General features: G+C 49.9%; 1 protein-coding gene across 1 annotated transcript; it reads right to left on the reverse strand.

The window, feature by feature from the left end:
* Positions 1–3,468: 3,468 nt before the first annotated feature.
* Positions 3,469–11,035, reverse strand: GFRA3 (GDNF family receptor alpha 3). The gene is made up of 8 exons (XM_074156567.1): positions 10,993–11,035; positions 7,819–8,094; positions 7,061–7,153; positions 6,288–6,633; positions 6,100–6,209; positions 4,979–5,113; positions 3,899–4,029; positions 3,469–3,603 (listed from the first exon to the last, which is right to left on the reverse strand). Exons 1-8 carry the CDS (start codon positions 11,033–11,035, stop codon positions 3,469–3,471), a joined length of 1,269 nt encoding a protein of 422 aa, XP_074012668.1.
* Between the last annotated feature and the right edge of the window lie 1,008 nt (positions 11,036–12,043).

Here is a 12,043-nt window from a genome sequence, read left to right on the forward strand (position 1 = left end):
CCTGTAATACCTCCGGCAGAAGGAGACAAGGCGTGTCGCTTCTATTAAATGTGAAGGAAGGCAGGAGACTTCTAGAGTTGCAAGATAAATTTTATTAGTGAGATTTGGCATTATTTTAAAAATAATCTGCATTACAACTAGAAGGTTCCCTCCTTTTATACACTTGCTGAGAGCTCAATGTTAAGACTGTCAGGGCAGAGAATTTCTAATTTTTGTATTTAGACCAGAGGTACTCAGGGGATGATGTATTCCAGATTCCGGGGAGCAGAAGCTGAGGGGTTTTTGCACATTGCTCAGTCGTAGGGTTAGTAAGAACAGTTCTGAATGGGTTTAGGTAACCATGCCAGTCTCTTATCATTGCTGGCGCTAACGAACTGAACTGATACTGGCATGACATTTCTTAGTAGCAGTTACACTTGTGTGTGCTGTGTAAGTGAGTGACTGTGATATTTGGAGATCAGGTGTTAAGGAAGTCTAAGTGAAACTGGGTTTGTACTCATCACAGGTGAGTACCTGTGAACGCAGGTGTCTTTAGAGGTGAATTTTCTTTGCAGTTACTGATGAACAAAGGTGCGTATGTACATGTGAAAGGGACATAGGACACTTGGGAGAAAAATCCAAACTGACACGTTTTGCTTTAATTAAATCTAGAGTAGGATTTGTCTGAGTGTCAAGCATTTTCCTACATAATCCAGGACATGACAGGAGGCTGCAATTGCAATCTACAACCTTCTTAGGGGCAAGGGGCTACGGGTCCACAGCGCCGTGGACGTGAGCAAGATGCTAATCCTGTTTTCCATATCAACCTGTCTTAGAGCACTAAAGGGGGGAAAAGACAAAGGTGGCGGTGCAGAGGAGTGGAAGATGGATGCAGTACACTCTGTGTGTGTGGTACAGATGGCTCAGGGAAATCTACTCCATTATTCTCACAAATACCATCACTGATTAGTGGAAGAGTGGAAAGAAAAACATCTTCGCTGTCACTCTCCACTAAATTCTGGAGATGACAGACGCTGTTACACTACAGTCAGGAGTCTTGACATGTTTCTAGTCCCACCATAAGGAGGACGGTCTAATGTAGATACTAGAATATGGTAATGTGGACTCGGTTTTCATTAAAGAATGGTAGGAAACGTGGGAACAGTGCTGTCTCTTGATCCAAATAGCTGTATTTCAGTAGGTAATCGGAAATACCAGAATTCATATTCCTTTATTAATAAGACATGATATTTGTTCCTACTGTGTGGAAATAAGATGTTGCCTCCCTGTGCAACAGAGGAGATGGTTCTGCTCCACGCAGCCATTTCCTGGCCCTACCTTCCCAGGACGTAAAAAGAAGGCTGGAATTTGAAATGGAAATATTGCCACTGCAGAAGGACGATCACTCAGCTGGTGCTCCCCTGGCAACAGGAAAAGCACAGGGTGAAAAGAAATACCCACCCATTCTGCATCTGCTCAGTATTATAATATTGTTTGGCTGTTTACGGTATCGCTCGGGTCTGCCGTACCCAGGATGAGCGAGGGGCACCACACGTGGCAGAGGAGGATTTCAGCTGCCACCCTGAAAGCCTGGGCTGGCGGATGAGGCAACTCGTGCACACAATTGATTGTGGACTATTAACCTAGGCCCAGAAATCAATATTCACTTAACACCACATTTTAACAGGCAAATGCAGTACAAAATAACAGCAGTTACACAGTGCACACATTTACACTCGGAGTAAACAGGTTTATGAAGCAGAGCTCGGCAGAGGAGGAGGAGATCAGGCAGGCGGCGTGGAAGGGACAACGACAACGAGAGCACATGGAGAGGTACAAGGTAGTGGCAGCTTCCAGAGATTTTTGCAACTGAATGTCCTGGGGGGTTTGTGGTCAATACAACTTCAATGAGCTGTATGTATTCCCTAAGTATTACTAAGAAGGTTCATCCTAAGGCTGGGAAAGGTCATCCTTTGCTGGAGAAGACTACATTTACTGGAGTTGAGCACAGAAGTCCATCTTAACCCACAAAATCCAAGTCTGTTGCTAGCCGTGATAATGGATTATATATATATATGTTGCAAGGGGCAAAACAGAAAGGAGCAAGAGTATAAATTGTAGTATAGTATCCTTGATCTGGGATGGTCTTTTTCATATACTTAAAAGAATGGATTTGAAAATGGGATTGAAAGTAATCCAGAATTGCTGTTTACCAGGGACTTTATGTTTATTGAACTTAACTTGCAACCCACCCTGGAACGTGGACTTGCAGTCTTTAGGATGGAACGCTGTGCTCTGTGCCTTGACAAGCTTGAGTAGTGGACCCATGTGAACATCATGAAGTTCAACAAGGCCAAGTGCAAGGTCCTGCATCTGGGTTGGGACAACCCCCAAAATCAATACAGACCGGGGGATGAAGGCATGGAGAACAGCCCCGCAGAAGAGAACTTGGGGATACGGGTAGATGAAAAATTGGATGCGAGCCAACAATGTGCGCCTGCAGCCCAGAAAGCCATACTGTATCCTGGGCTACGTCAAAAGCAGTGTGGCCAGCAGGGCGAGGGAAGGGATGCTCCCCCTTTACGCTACTTGGGAGTCCTGCGTCCAGCTCTCGGGTGCCCAGCACAAGACAGACATGGACCTGTTGAAGCGGGTCCAGAGGAGAGCCACAAAACTGATGAGAGGGCTGGAACAACTCTCCTATGAAGAAAGGCTGAGACAGTTGGTGTGCTTTGTCCTGGAGAAGAGAAGGCTCTGAGGAGACCTTATTGTGACCTTTCAATGCATAAAAGGGGATTATAAGGAAGATGGAGAGAGACTTTACCAGGGCCTGTAGTGACAAAACAAGGGTAAATGGTTTTAAATTGAAAGAGGGTAGGTGTAGATTAAACATAAAGAAGAAATTTTCACTCTGAGGGTGGTGAGAGCCTGGCCCAGGTTGCCCAGAGAAGCTGTGGCTGCCCCATCCCTGGAGGGGTTCAAGGCCAGGTTGGACGGGGCTTGGAGCAATCTGGTCTGGTGGGAGGTGTCCCTGCCCAGGGCAGGGCGGTTGGAAGAAGATGATCTCTAAAGGTCCCTTCCAACTCAAACCATCCTGTGATTGTAAGCCTGAGAAAGAGCTCCAGAAGGTGGGGTGGTAGGACACACTGTGTCAGGTCCCTCCCTGCAGTCGGAATGGAACCCTGCCCAAGTTCTGACAGAACTTGGACCTTTGTTTTAAAATATTGTGCTGGAATATTAGCCTGACTGTTACTCAAACTGCGAAGGTGGCAGAAGCAATACAACGGTGGTCACTGTATCTGCAGAGCTTGGTGCAAACCGACCGGGGGAAGGTCAGGGGGAGGATTTCAGTGTCTGCCGTTCTGGGTTAAGGCTCTTCCATTCCACTTTTCCGGAAGCCTTCTCTTTCCCAAAGGTAAAATAGTGGGAGGTGCCTGGATATGGAATACGGTTAATAATATGGGAAGGAAAGATGCTATTTATGCCAAGTTAACGTGAGCTCAGCAACAGGGGCAGGAACAGAGCCAGAGACGGCCAAGAAACAGCAGCTCCAGAATAGACAGAGGAGGCCATGGGCATGCTGCTGTGTTCGGAGACGTCTCGCTGTGCCTTCCCTTCAGCCACCTAGGAAAGGACAAGGAGGAATGAATCCAAGTTAAACACATTTATGCTGAAATGCTTGGCTGCAGAGCCCCCGGTTCTGAGTGCTAATGTGGGACTACAGGAAACTCCTGTGGCCTCCTGTCTCTGCTCGTCTGTTAAGGAGTAGCTTGAGGTAAAGAGGTCCAGGGCTCTGCATGCACGTGGCATCCCTTGCTTTGGTGTCCAAAATCGGACATTTCCAGATCCAAGGTTTTCCAGCTACTGTCTCTATACCACTTGACTCGCTGCTTTGTGAAGGCAACAAAGCAATGCATACCTGGGACATCTCTGAAGCAAGAGCTGTGCTGGCACTGTCTCCTTGGAAGCTTAGGGAAGATGAATAAAATAAGTCTTCCTGCCTTTCTAGAGCTGTCTGCTTCAGGTGCATTTGAGACCAAATGGTATTTTCTGCAAACAGAAGGAAAGCAAGAGTCTTATTGTGCTTTTCCTGTGCATACCTTGGAGTCGTGAACAGAAGCCTAGGGAAGCTATTTTAGGAAATGCACTCACAGGCCGCGTGGCTTTGATTTAGAAAATACGTATTCTCTGTTCAGTCAGTGCCTTGTTGGCTTGTGGGTTTACTTGCGAGGTCGAGCAGATTTGGTCAAAGCCAATTTGCACTGTACTTGAGGACCTTTGGGTCCCTCTGGGATTTTCCCAGCTGTCTGTTTTGTAAGGGGCAGGTACGTAATACCTCAGGTGGGATGTTTAGGTTGAAGGTGTATCTGTAGCGCTGGGTGCAAGGCTTTTCGATACAGCAGGAGGTAGGTTTAAATATTAATCATTTATCTAATGCTGCTGGTTTCTTTGATATCCTTTGGAAGCTTTTACAAACATAAAATATTTAAATCTTATTAAGGTCTGTTGCTAAAATGCTAGGGACATAAAGAAATACAGACTTAGGATTACATGGTTGCATTTAACAGGGTTTTTGTAACTGCAGTGCTGCTGAATCCAGTGACCTGTGTCAGGAGCTGCTTCTCTTGACTAAGTAAGTGAGGGCCAAAGGCAAGCACAGGAGAGGAGGGGGTGGGGGGGGGAACCCAAACCCCATAATCCTGGTGCACTGACGTGGTTACAGCAACCTATGGACGCAGCGTGTCTGACCTCCCCGCGTGGTGGGAGTTTTTGCAACCCCTTCGTTTGAATGCTGTTTGGAAATAGCTTCATGGGGTTTGAGATGAACAAAAGTGTTGCCAAAATATACAGAAACAGTTCTGAGAACAGATCCAGGCTGGTCCCATAGGTTGGAAAGGAGACCACAGGGACACAACGCATTGTAGGATCTTGAAATTAACAGGATTTGAGTTTCCCTGTGCTGAGCTGTTTCTCTCGTTCTGTGATGTTTGATGCTTACCGAGGCATTTGTTGCTCTCAAACATGCCGAGTATCTGGTCACACTTCTCCTTCTGGTTGCCACTGCTCTCGCATGTGCACCACAGGGAGATCTCCACGCTGGAGTTACTGATGTAGTTGGGCGTCATGGGCGTACCTGTCCCAGACCCCCAGAAACTGCAATCAGGATTCACGTCACCAAACAACGGCAGCCTCACGTGTCCTATTCTACTAAAGGGAATGCTGCCCCGGGGGCAGGGGCCCTCACCCCCGCGGGGTGACCCGGGCCTGGGGACTCTACATGAACTCTGCTGTGCTGCCAGGATGTGCGGAGTTGCTGCCCCTGACTCGGGCAATCTGGCGGAGGCTGCGCTGGTAACTGAAGCTGCTGCAGGTGTTGGATCGAAGGGTGAGAAGCACCCGCCGGGACATGGCAGCAAAAGCCGGACACGCTGCGTGGCCAAAAGCCTTTTGCCAAACGAATGCTGCGCAGCCATAGTGTGCCGTTCAGCCAGAGTTCATTTAGCATAAAAACAGCAAAGACATCCGGAAAAGCAGAAGGCACAGCCTAGATTTAGAGCTTCTGAGGTACTGTTCTTCTTTGCAGCCACTCTGAAAAAGCACGAGCAGGTTGGCAGCAAATGCCTAAAGCCAAAGATGACCTCCCTTCTCGCGGCTGGTGGTGCCATGTTCTGGCTGGCTCTGAGAGGACAGTGTGTGCGAAGCTAACAAACCATCAGGAGTCAAACCGTCAGGGAATGTCCTGTCTAATCCCTGTGATGGGATGTGACTCCTGCCACAGGAGCAACTTGGTCCCTGCAGGTCCTGGTGGCCAGGCCTTCAGAGCAGTTTGCGCCAGCTGATGGTGTAGGTGCTCAGAAATCTTGGGCAAGTGCTGCTGATTTGACAGCAGAGGATGGGACAAAGGAGAGCGATAAAGGCCATGGCAGAGCTCTCTTTGGGCTGTGTTTACCTCGGAAGCAAGAGGGAGCACCAGCGTCAATCGGGCTGAGGCATATTAATCGTCAGACTGAGCACTGTCTCCTGCGGGAGAGCAAGAGGGTCCTTCAGAGCATCAGAGCGTGCCTGCGAGTTTGTGGCCCAGAAGCATCCTCCCCGTGCGCTGCTGCGTGTACCACTTACCGATCATCCCCATGTAAGCCTGCAGGCAGGCGGCGTGGCCCTGCGGAGCGCAGCCGTCCGGAGACGTGTCCGCGGGCTGACAGTTCTGTTGGAAGTCGGCCAGCCGGGATCTGTAGGAAGGAAAAGGAGACTATCAGTGCCTACGCTTTGCTCTTCTTTTGGCTAATGCCTGCTGCTGCTGGACCTACTTGCAAATATGGTCTTCTAAGCAGGAGTCCAGAAGCCAGAGGCAGTTGGGTTTGGTGTTATACTGGAAGGAACAATCAGGAACAATAGTTTTCCGGCGTCGTTCTCCACAAAGTTCATCTTGACATGGACAGAAAAGGATCCTTTTGGTGAAATCCTCAGGGACTTTCTCAAAGAAGTTCCTTAGCCCTCTGTGGCATTTGCGGCGGTCACACGTGTCCTCGCTTCCCGCTCCCTTGGTGCAGATGGAGGCGTACTCTGTGCGCAGGCGAACGCACTTCTTGCTCAGGTTACAGACATGAGTTGCTTTCAGGCACGGATTTGTTCCATCTCCTGCTAACTGTGAGCCTGTAAAGCCAAAAGAAACCCAGAAAGAGTGAAGCAGGTCTCCAGAAAATATTCTGTGTGGAAAAAGGAGTAGCCCTTACTTGATGGTCAGATTGGGAACATGAAAAAGAGCAAAGCAAATTAGTCCTGCTGTGTGCCTGTAGCGTGGCAGTGCAGTTACCCCAGTTACAACATCGTATTTCCTACTGGTTCATGTCGGGTGTTTGTTTCAGAGAATGCATCATTGTGGGTTATTCCCTGCTCCATGGGCCTGGATCTGTGGCGTTATTTACACTTGGGGGGGGGGGACAAACTCAGGCAAGTATCCAGAGCAGGCGTCCCTCTGATTAAAGGGACCATCACCCCAAACTGGTCATCTTCATAACTTTCAGCCCCTGAAAAGGTAAGAAAGGGCAGCATTATGTCAGGAAACCATTACAATCCTTACCTGATAACAGAGCTGCCAGTTTATTATAATCTGTCTTCCAGTGTTCCTCATTTGCTGGATTCTCATAAGGAGAGGTCTCCAAATTGAAATAACCTAGGTGAGATACAAGATATTTTATGCAGTGGGAGAAATGCTTTGTGACCAGCATTTGTTTGGGTTTTTTTAAAACTGATTTTTTTCTTATTTGTGCCTGGTTGTTTCCTCAGGCAGTTCAGAAACACTCTGTCTTGCTGAAAGCCAAATGCCAAGAATGGTTCTGCTGGAGATGCAGGAGTGTTACCGTGTCAAAACGGCACTACGTTTCGTTGTGAGATTTCCTCTGGCTGGAATTTGGCCTGCAGCTGGGGCAGCCTTTAGCGGGAGGCCAGGCAGCAGCATCCCACCAAGGCTGGAAGGCAGCAGCGTGCTCAGGGATGCCGTTACAGCGTGTGTCATAATGACACACCTCCGTTTTCAGTGATGGACAGACGTGACCATTTTGAGGTGATTTTCACAGCGGTCTCCCCTCACAGCACTAACTCTGTCTCAGAGTAGCTATCTTTGTTTCTTAGGGTCTCTGGTGTATTTGAAGGGCCGGCCCCAGAGGGGATCAGTTTTCTCTGCTTATCAAACAGAGCAGCAGAGACTCCTCCACCCCGGGAGATGTGGCTCCAGAGCGATACCTGCAGTGCTGGGGAGAGGCCTTTTGCAGTTGTTTTCAGATGGGGGCAGGGTCGAGCCTTACAAGTACCTTGTAAATTCGTATTATTTCATCTCACCATCTGTCATGCTGGAGTGAACGGTCCAGAAAACGCGTAAGCAGTGCTCCTGCCTCTTCATGCGGCGGTGGCACCTGCAGTGCAGCAGAGAGCTGTTCCCCAGGTCCAGCTCCGCACCCAGACACCTCACCCTGCCCTCCTGGTCCAGCGGGAGGAGGCGACTCTTGGCCAGGGCACAGCTCTCCAGGACCCTGTAGGTCGCGTTGCAGGTAGAGTCGGAGAGACACTGCTGTTCCGCCGCGATGCAGTCGCTCCTGGGCAGAGCCAGGAGGTCTCCTTCGAGGAGGGAAAAGGCCGTTAGGGTTACAGTCGTGACGTGTCACACGGGCACCTTGTCGTTGTTCTGTGGGCATCCTGCATGCAGCAAGGACCCCTCTCAAGGGGCAGAACGGGTTGGGGTCTTTCATACGGAGTAGTAAGGAACAAGAGCTGTCTCCATTTAGAAACAAAAGGATGACTATTAATGTATGAAAGAGGGAAGAAAAGGTTAAAGAAAAGTCTCAAGAATAATTTTGCTTAATAAACCCTTTTTTAATCACCATTAACTCTTTCAACTTGGCCAGGATCAGGGATGGCTCTGTATTTTATGGACTAGCAAATCCCTGTGGAAACCATGGCATTGCTGAGGCTTGCTCTGAAGAAGCTCCACTATCTGGGTAATGAAAACCGCAGTGCAATAAGCACACAGCAACACGGTGCTGTGCTGTGAGTCGGTGCTGCTGCCACTGCTAAAGTATCTACTGGTCATTAAGAGATGTACTGGGAAAGCCATTTGTAGGGTGTAAAAATAACTGCTTTCCTGAGCTTGGAAACGTAAGAATAAGAATGGGGGGTTTTTTGCATAATAGAAGAAATCCTTAACATAAGATGCAAGTAATTTCTTATAGAAGTGCTGATACACAATAAATTTAAGAATATAGAACCCAGTCCCTGAAATTCCTGCCAAAAATGCTGGGATGCAGGCTTGGCCTGCCAGCTTTCATCTGTTGGTTGGTTGTGAACTCTGTATCTGTGTGTGTGTATTTGCATAACACGTGCATTGATTACACACATACATGTACCACCTCATATGGAAGCATTAAATAATCTCAATTTAACAATATAATCCTTAAAACTAGACTTTTTTTCATCTTTTTTAAATTTTTATATGGGCTGTTGTCTCCTGAGGATAATCCTGGGGTAATACCTAGCATGATTTTGTCACAGGTAGGTGAATTTAGTCTGTAATCTTTCTTAATTTCTGTAGTATATGAATCTGTGTTTATAGTACAAGTACAATGAAGACCTGGAACAAGACTGTTTGCTAATAAAATTTATATATAGGCTAGTATGGTTCTTCCCCTCAGGACAATATTGCTTGGCTGATTTTAGGAAACGACTGTGCTGAGCCTTACATCTGCCTTTAATGTTCTTTGTTCTTTCATCTAATTTTTTCTCTCACTTCACTTTTGCTGGCTTCATCAGTTTATTTGCTGTAAGCAGTAGGCTGCATAATTCTATGCTCAGCTGCTTCTCAATCTTTCTACTTTTCCTACAGCCCAGTAATACTATTTGGGTGTCTCTATCACAGTTGTACAAATTTCTTTGCTTTTCTAGCAACTTATTGTACTTTGTTCATCTGGCTGTTAAATAGAGACTGTATGACTTTCTAAACACCCTGAAAAACCAGTCTCTCATCAGAAATGCTTTGTACGCAGCGCAGTGGGTTTTGGTTAAGCGTTACAACTAGGCACAACCTTAATGAATATCACAGAACTGATCTGTCCCACCAGGCACCAGGATGGTACCCAAAGTACCATCTCCCCCAGCATCCCATCTCCAACAGTGGCTTGCAGCAGCTGCTGAAGGAAGTTCGTAACAGGATGGGCTGTATTTTCCCAGCCTTAAGAATTCTGCTCAGCAAGCAGCTGAGCTTGAAGTGGCATTTTTTAAAGTGATATGGTAATTGCCAGGCTAGAGCAGAGCTGGGTGGAAATGGAAGGACTGTGTTTCTACCACATCTATAGCAGATGCTTCAGGTGAAGCTGCTGTAAACCTCAAATTTAAAACAGTCCTCCTCTACAGACATGGCTTAATAGCTATGCATTGTCTTAAGTCCTAATACTTGATGTGTTGTTTCATTTTCTAAAACCTTGTCTTAATAATGTGAAAGAATGAGAAAGCTAATTCTTTCCTAGACCTATGGGGTAGGTTGCAGAGCATGTTAAATATGCATGTGTATGGGAGTCCCTTCTGTAGTTAAAAAAAAAGTTAAAAGGTAATAATCAATTCACAGACTATGATTATTTATACCTTAGAAAAAAAAAAAAAGAAAAAAGGCTAGGTAATAAAACACTCTTTTATTCTCCTTTTTCACTGAACGTCCTGTCACGTATATATGTATTGTTTTGCTGGTGCACCATGCTACTGATAGAGAGGACGACTGCAGAAGGGAAACCTTTCCTTTCTAAGCACAGTCAGCAAAGAAGCATTAGTATTTGGACACGGGAAATCTATTGTAATCGTGTGGCCGCAAGTGCTACCGAGGTCTCGGTGCCACAGCCCGGTTTTATAGCAGTCATTGTGATATTCGGCAGCTGCAGCTTTTTCTGACTGCGAAGCACCGACATCCCGTAGCCGGGTCCGGGAGCGCTTCAGAGCGGGTCCGTAATTTCTGGATTTCTAGTCTAATCAGCCATGAAGATGGCACAGGAGATGAACTGGAAAGAGGAGTTATTTCTCTCCTCGGCTCCTGTGACCTGGCAGCAACAGGAGGCAGCGCGGAACGAACCGCGGCATCTCCGGGATGGTCCCCGCGAACCCAGCCGTCCCCCAGAGCTCCCGGCCTGGAGCGGCTCCGAGCAGGACGCGCGGAGGGCGGCCGGGGCAGCGAGAGGGGCAGGAGAGCTCTGCTCGGAGGGTCCCGCCCGCGCTCAGCCCGTTTGTGTCCCGTCTGCGGCCGTGGGGGCTCAGCCCCGGGCTCCTGCCCCCGGGATCCCCGCGTCCCCCGGCGCTCGCCGCCGCGGCTGCAATCCCCGCCGCGGCTCGCCCTTCCCGCCTGGAGCGGCCGCCCGGGGCAGCCGGAGCCGCTGGCGGGAGAGACGGGCGGCGGGGGGCACCGGCCCGCCTCCCCCGCCGCGCTCCCCGCCGCTCTCCACCTCCCCCCGCCCCGCCCGCCGCCCCGGGCGCTGTTACCGGCTCGGGAGAGGAGCAGCCCCAGGAGCAGGGCGAGCCCCATGATGGAGCTGGAGCTGCGGCTGCAGCCGGCGCCGGCCGTCGGTCGCTCCGCGCTCTGGGGCCGCAGCCCGCTCACATGCCGCCGCCGCCTCGGCCCGGCGCCGTCTGCCCGGCACGGCCCGCCCCGTCGAGGTGCGGGTGGCGAGCGCCGCCCCGCGGCCCGGCCCGGCCCGGCCCCCCCGTGCCCGGCTCCGGCTTCGGGGGGAGCGCCGGTGCCGGCGGGCTGCGGGGCAGATGGCGCGGGGGCCCGGAGGGGTCAGGTCGCGGGGGTCAGGACGCGCCCCCCGTCAAGGTTTTGCGGGGGCGTTTCGGGAGGGGCGCGTGTGAGCGGGCCCGTGGGGAGTTTTGGTTGTTAGTTTGTCGATTTACAGAGTTTTGATCGTTGGTTTGTCGGTGGTTCGGGGAGTTTTGATGGTTGGCCTGTTGATTCCCGGGCGCCCGGCGCCGAGAGCGGAGGTCCGGTGGCCCGGCGAGGAGCTGCCGCGGGGGCGCGTCGGTGAAAGAAAGCGCGGCTCAAACAGCGGGGGCGTTCCTGGAGGGGACAGACACCGACGGGCTCCTGAATAAATCCCTTGGCGCTTCTCCGGTCTGCGGGAGGGACGCGAGAGCTTCTGGCTCCTTCCCGTCAGCTTCCTTGGGAAGGGTCTTACTCCAGCGTCTCGGGTGTTGCTGGCTCTGCCTCGGTCGAGCTGTTTGTGGCCACGCTGAGGGTGGCATTTCTGAGTGCCTGGCCGGCATTTAGGCAGCCGTGCTGCTTTTTGAACAGATCCTTTTTTTTTGTCTGCATCTGAAGTTCAAATTAGCCAATCCGAAAAGTAACAGTCCAACATGTGCACGTCAAACATTAGTATATGAAAATGAGGCAAACAAACCTTTTGTTGGTCAATTGTTTGCACAAGTGGAGACCGACCCTGTTTGCCCAAAAAGCCCAACAGAAAGGCTAATAATTGTGCAAACACATTGAGTGTTCACAGTCCGATTCAGCGGTGCCCCCACTCTTGAAAATGGT

Source organism: Numenius arquata, chromosome 11 (genome assembly GCF_964106895.1).
Source record: "Numenius arquata chromosome 11, bNumArq3.hap1.1, whole genome shotgun sequence".
In the NCBI taxonomy this organism is placed as follows: domain Eukaryota; kingdom Metazoa; phylum Chordata; class Aves; order Charadriiformes; family Scolopacidae; genus Numenius; species Numenius arquata.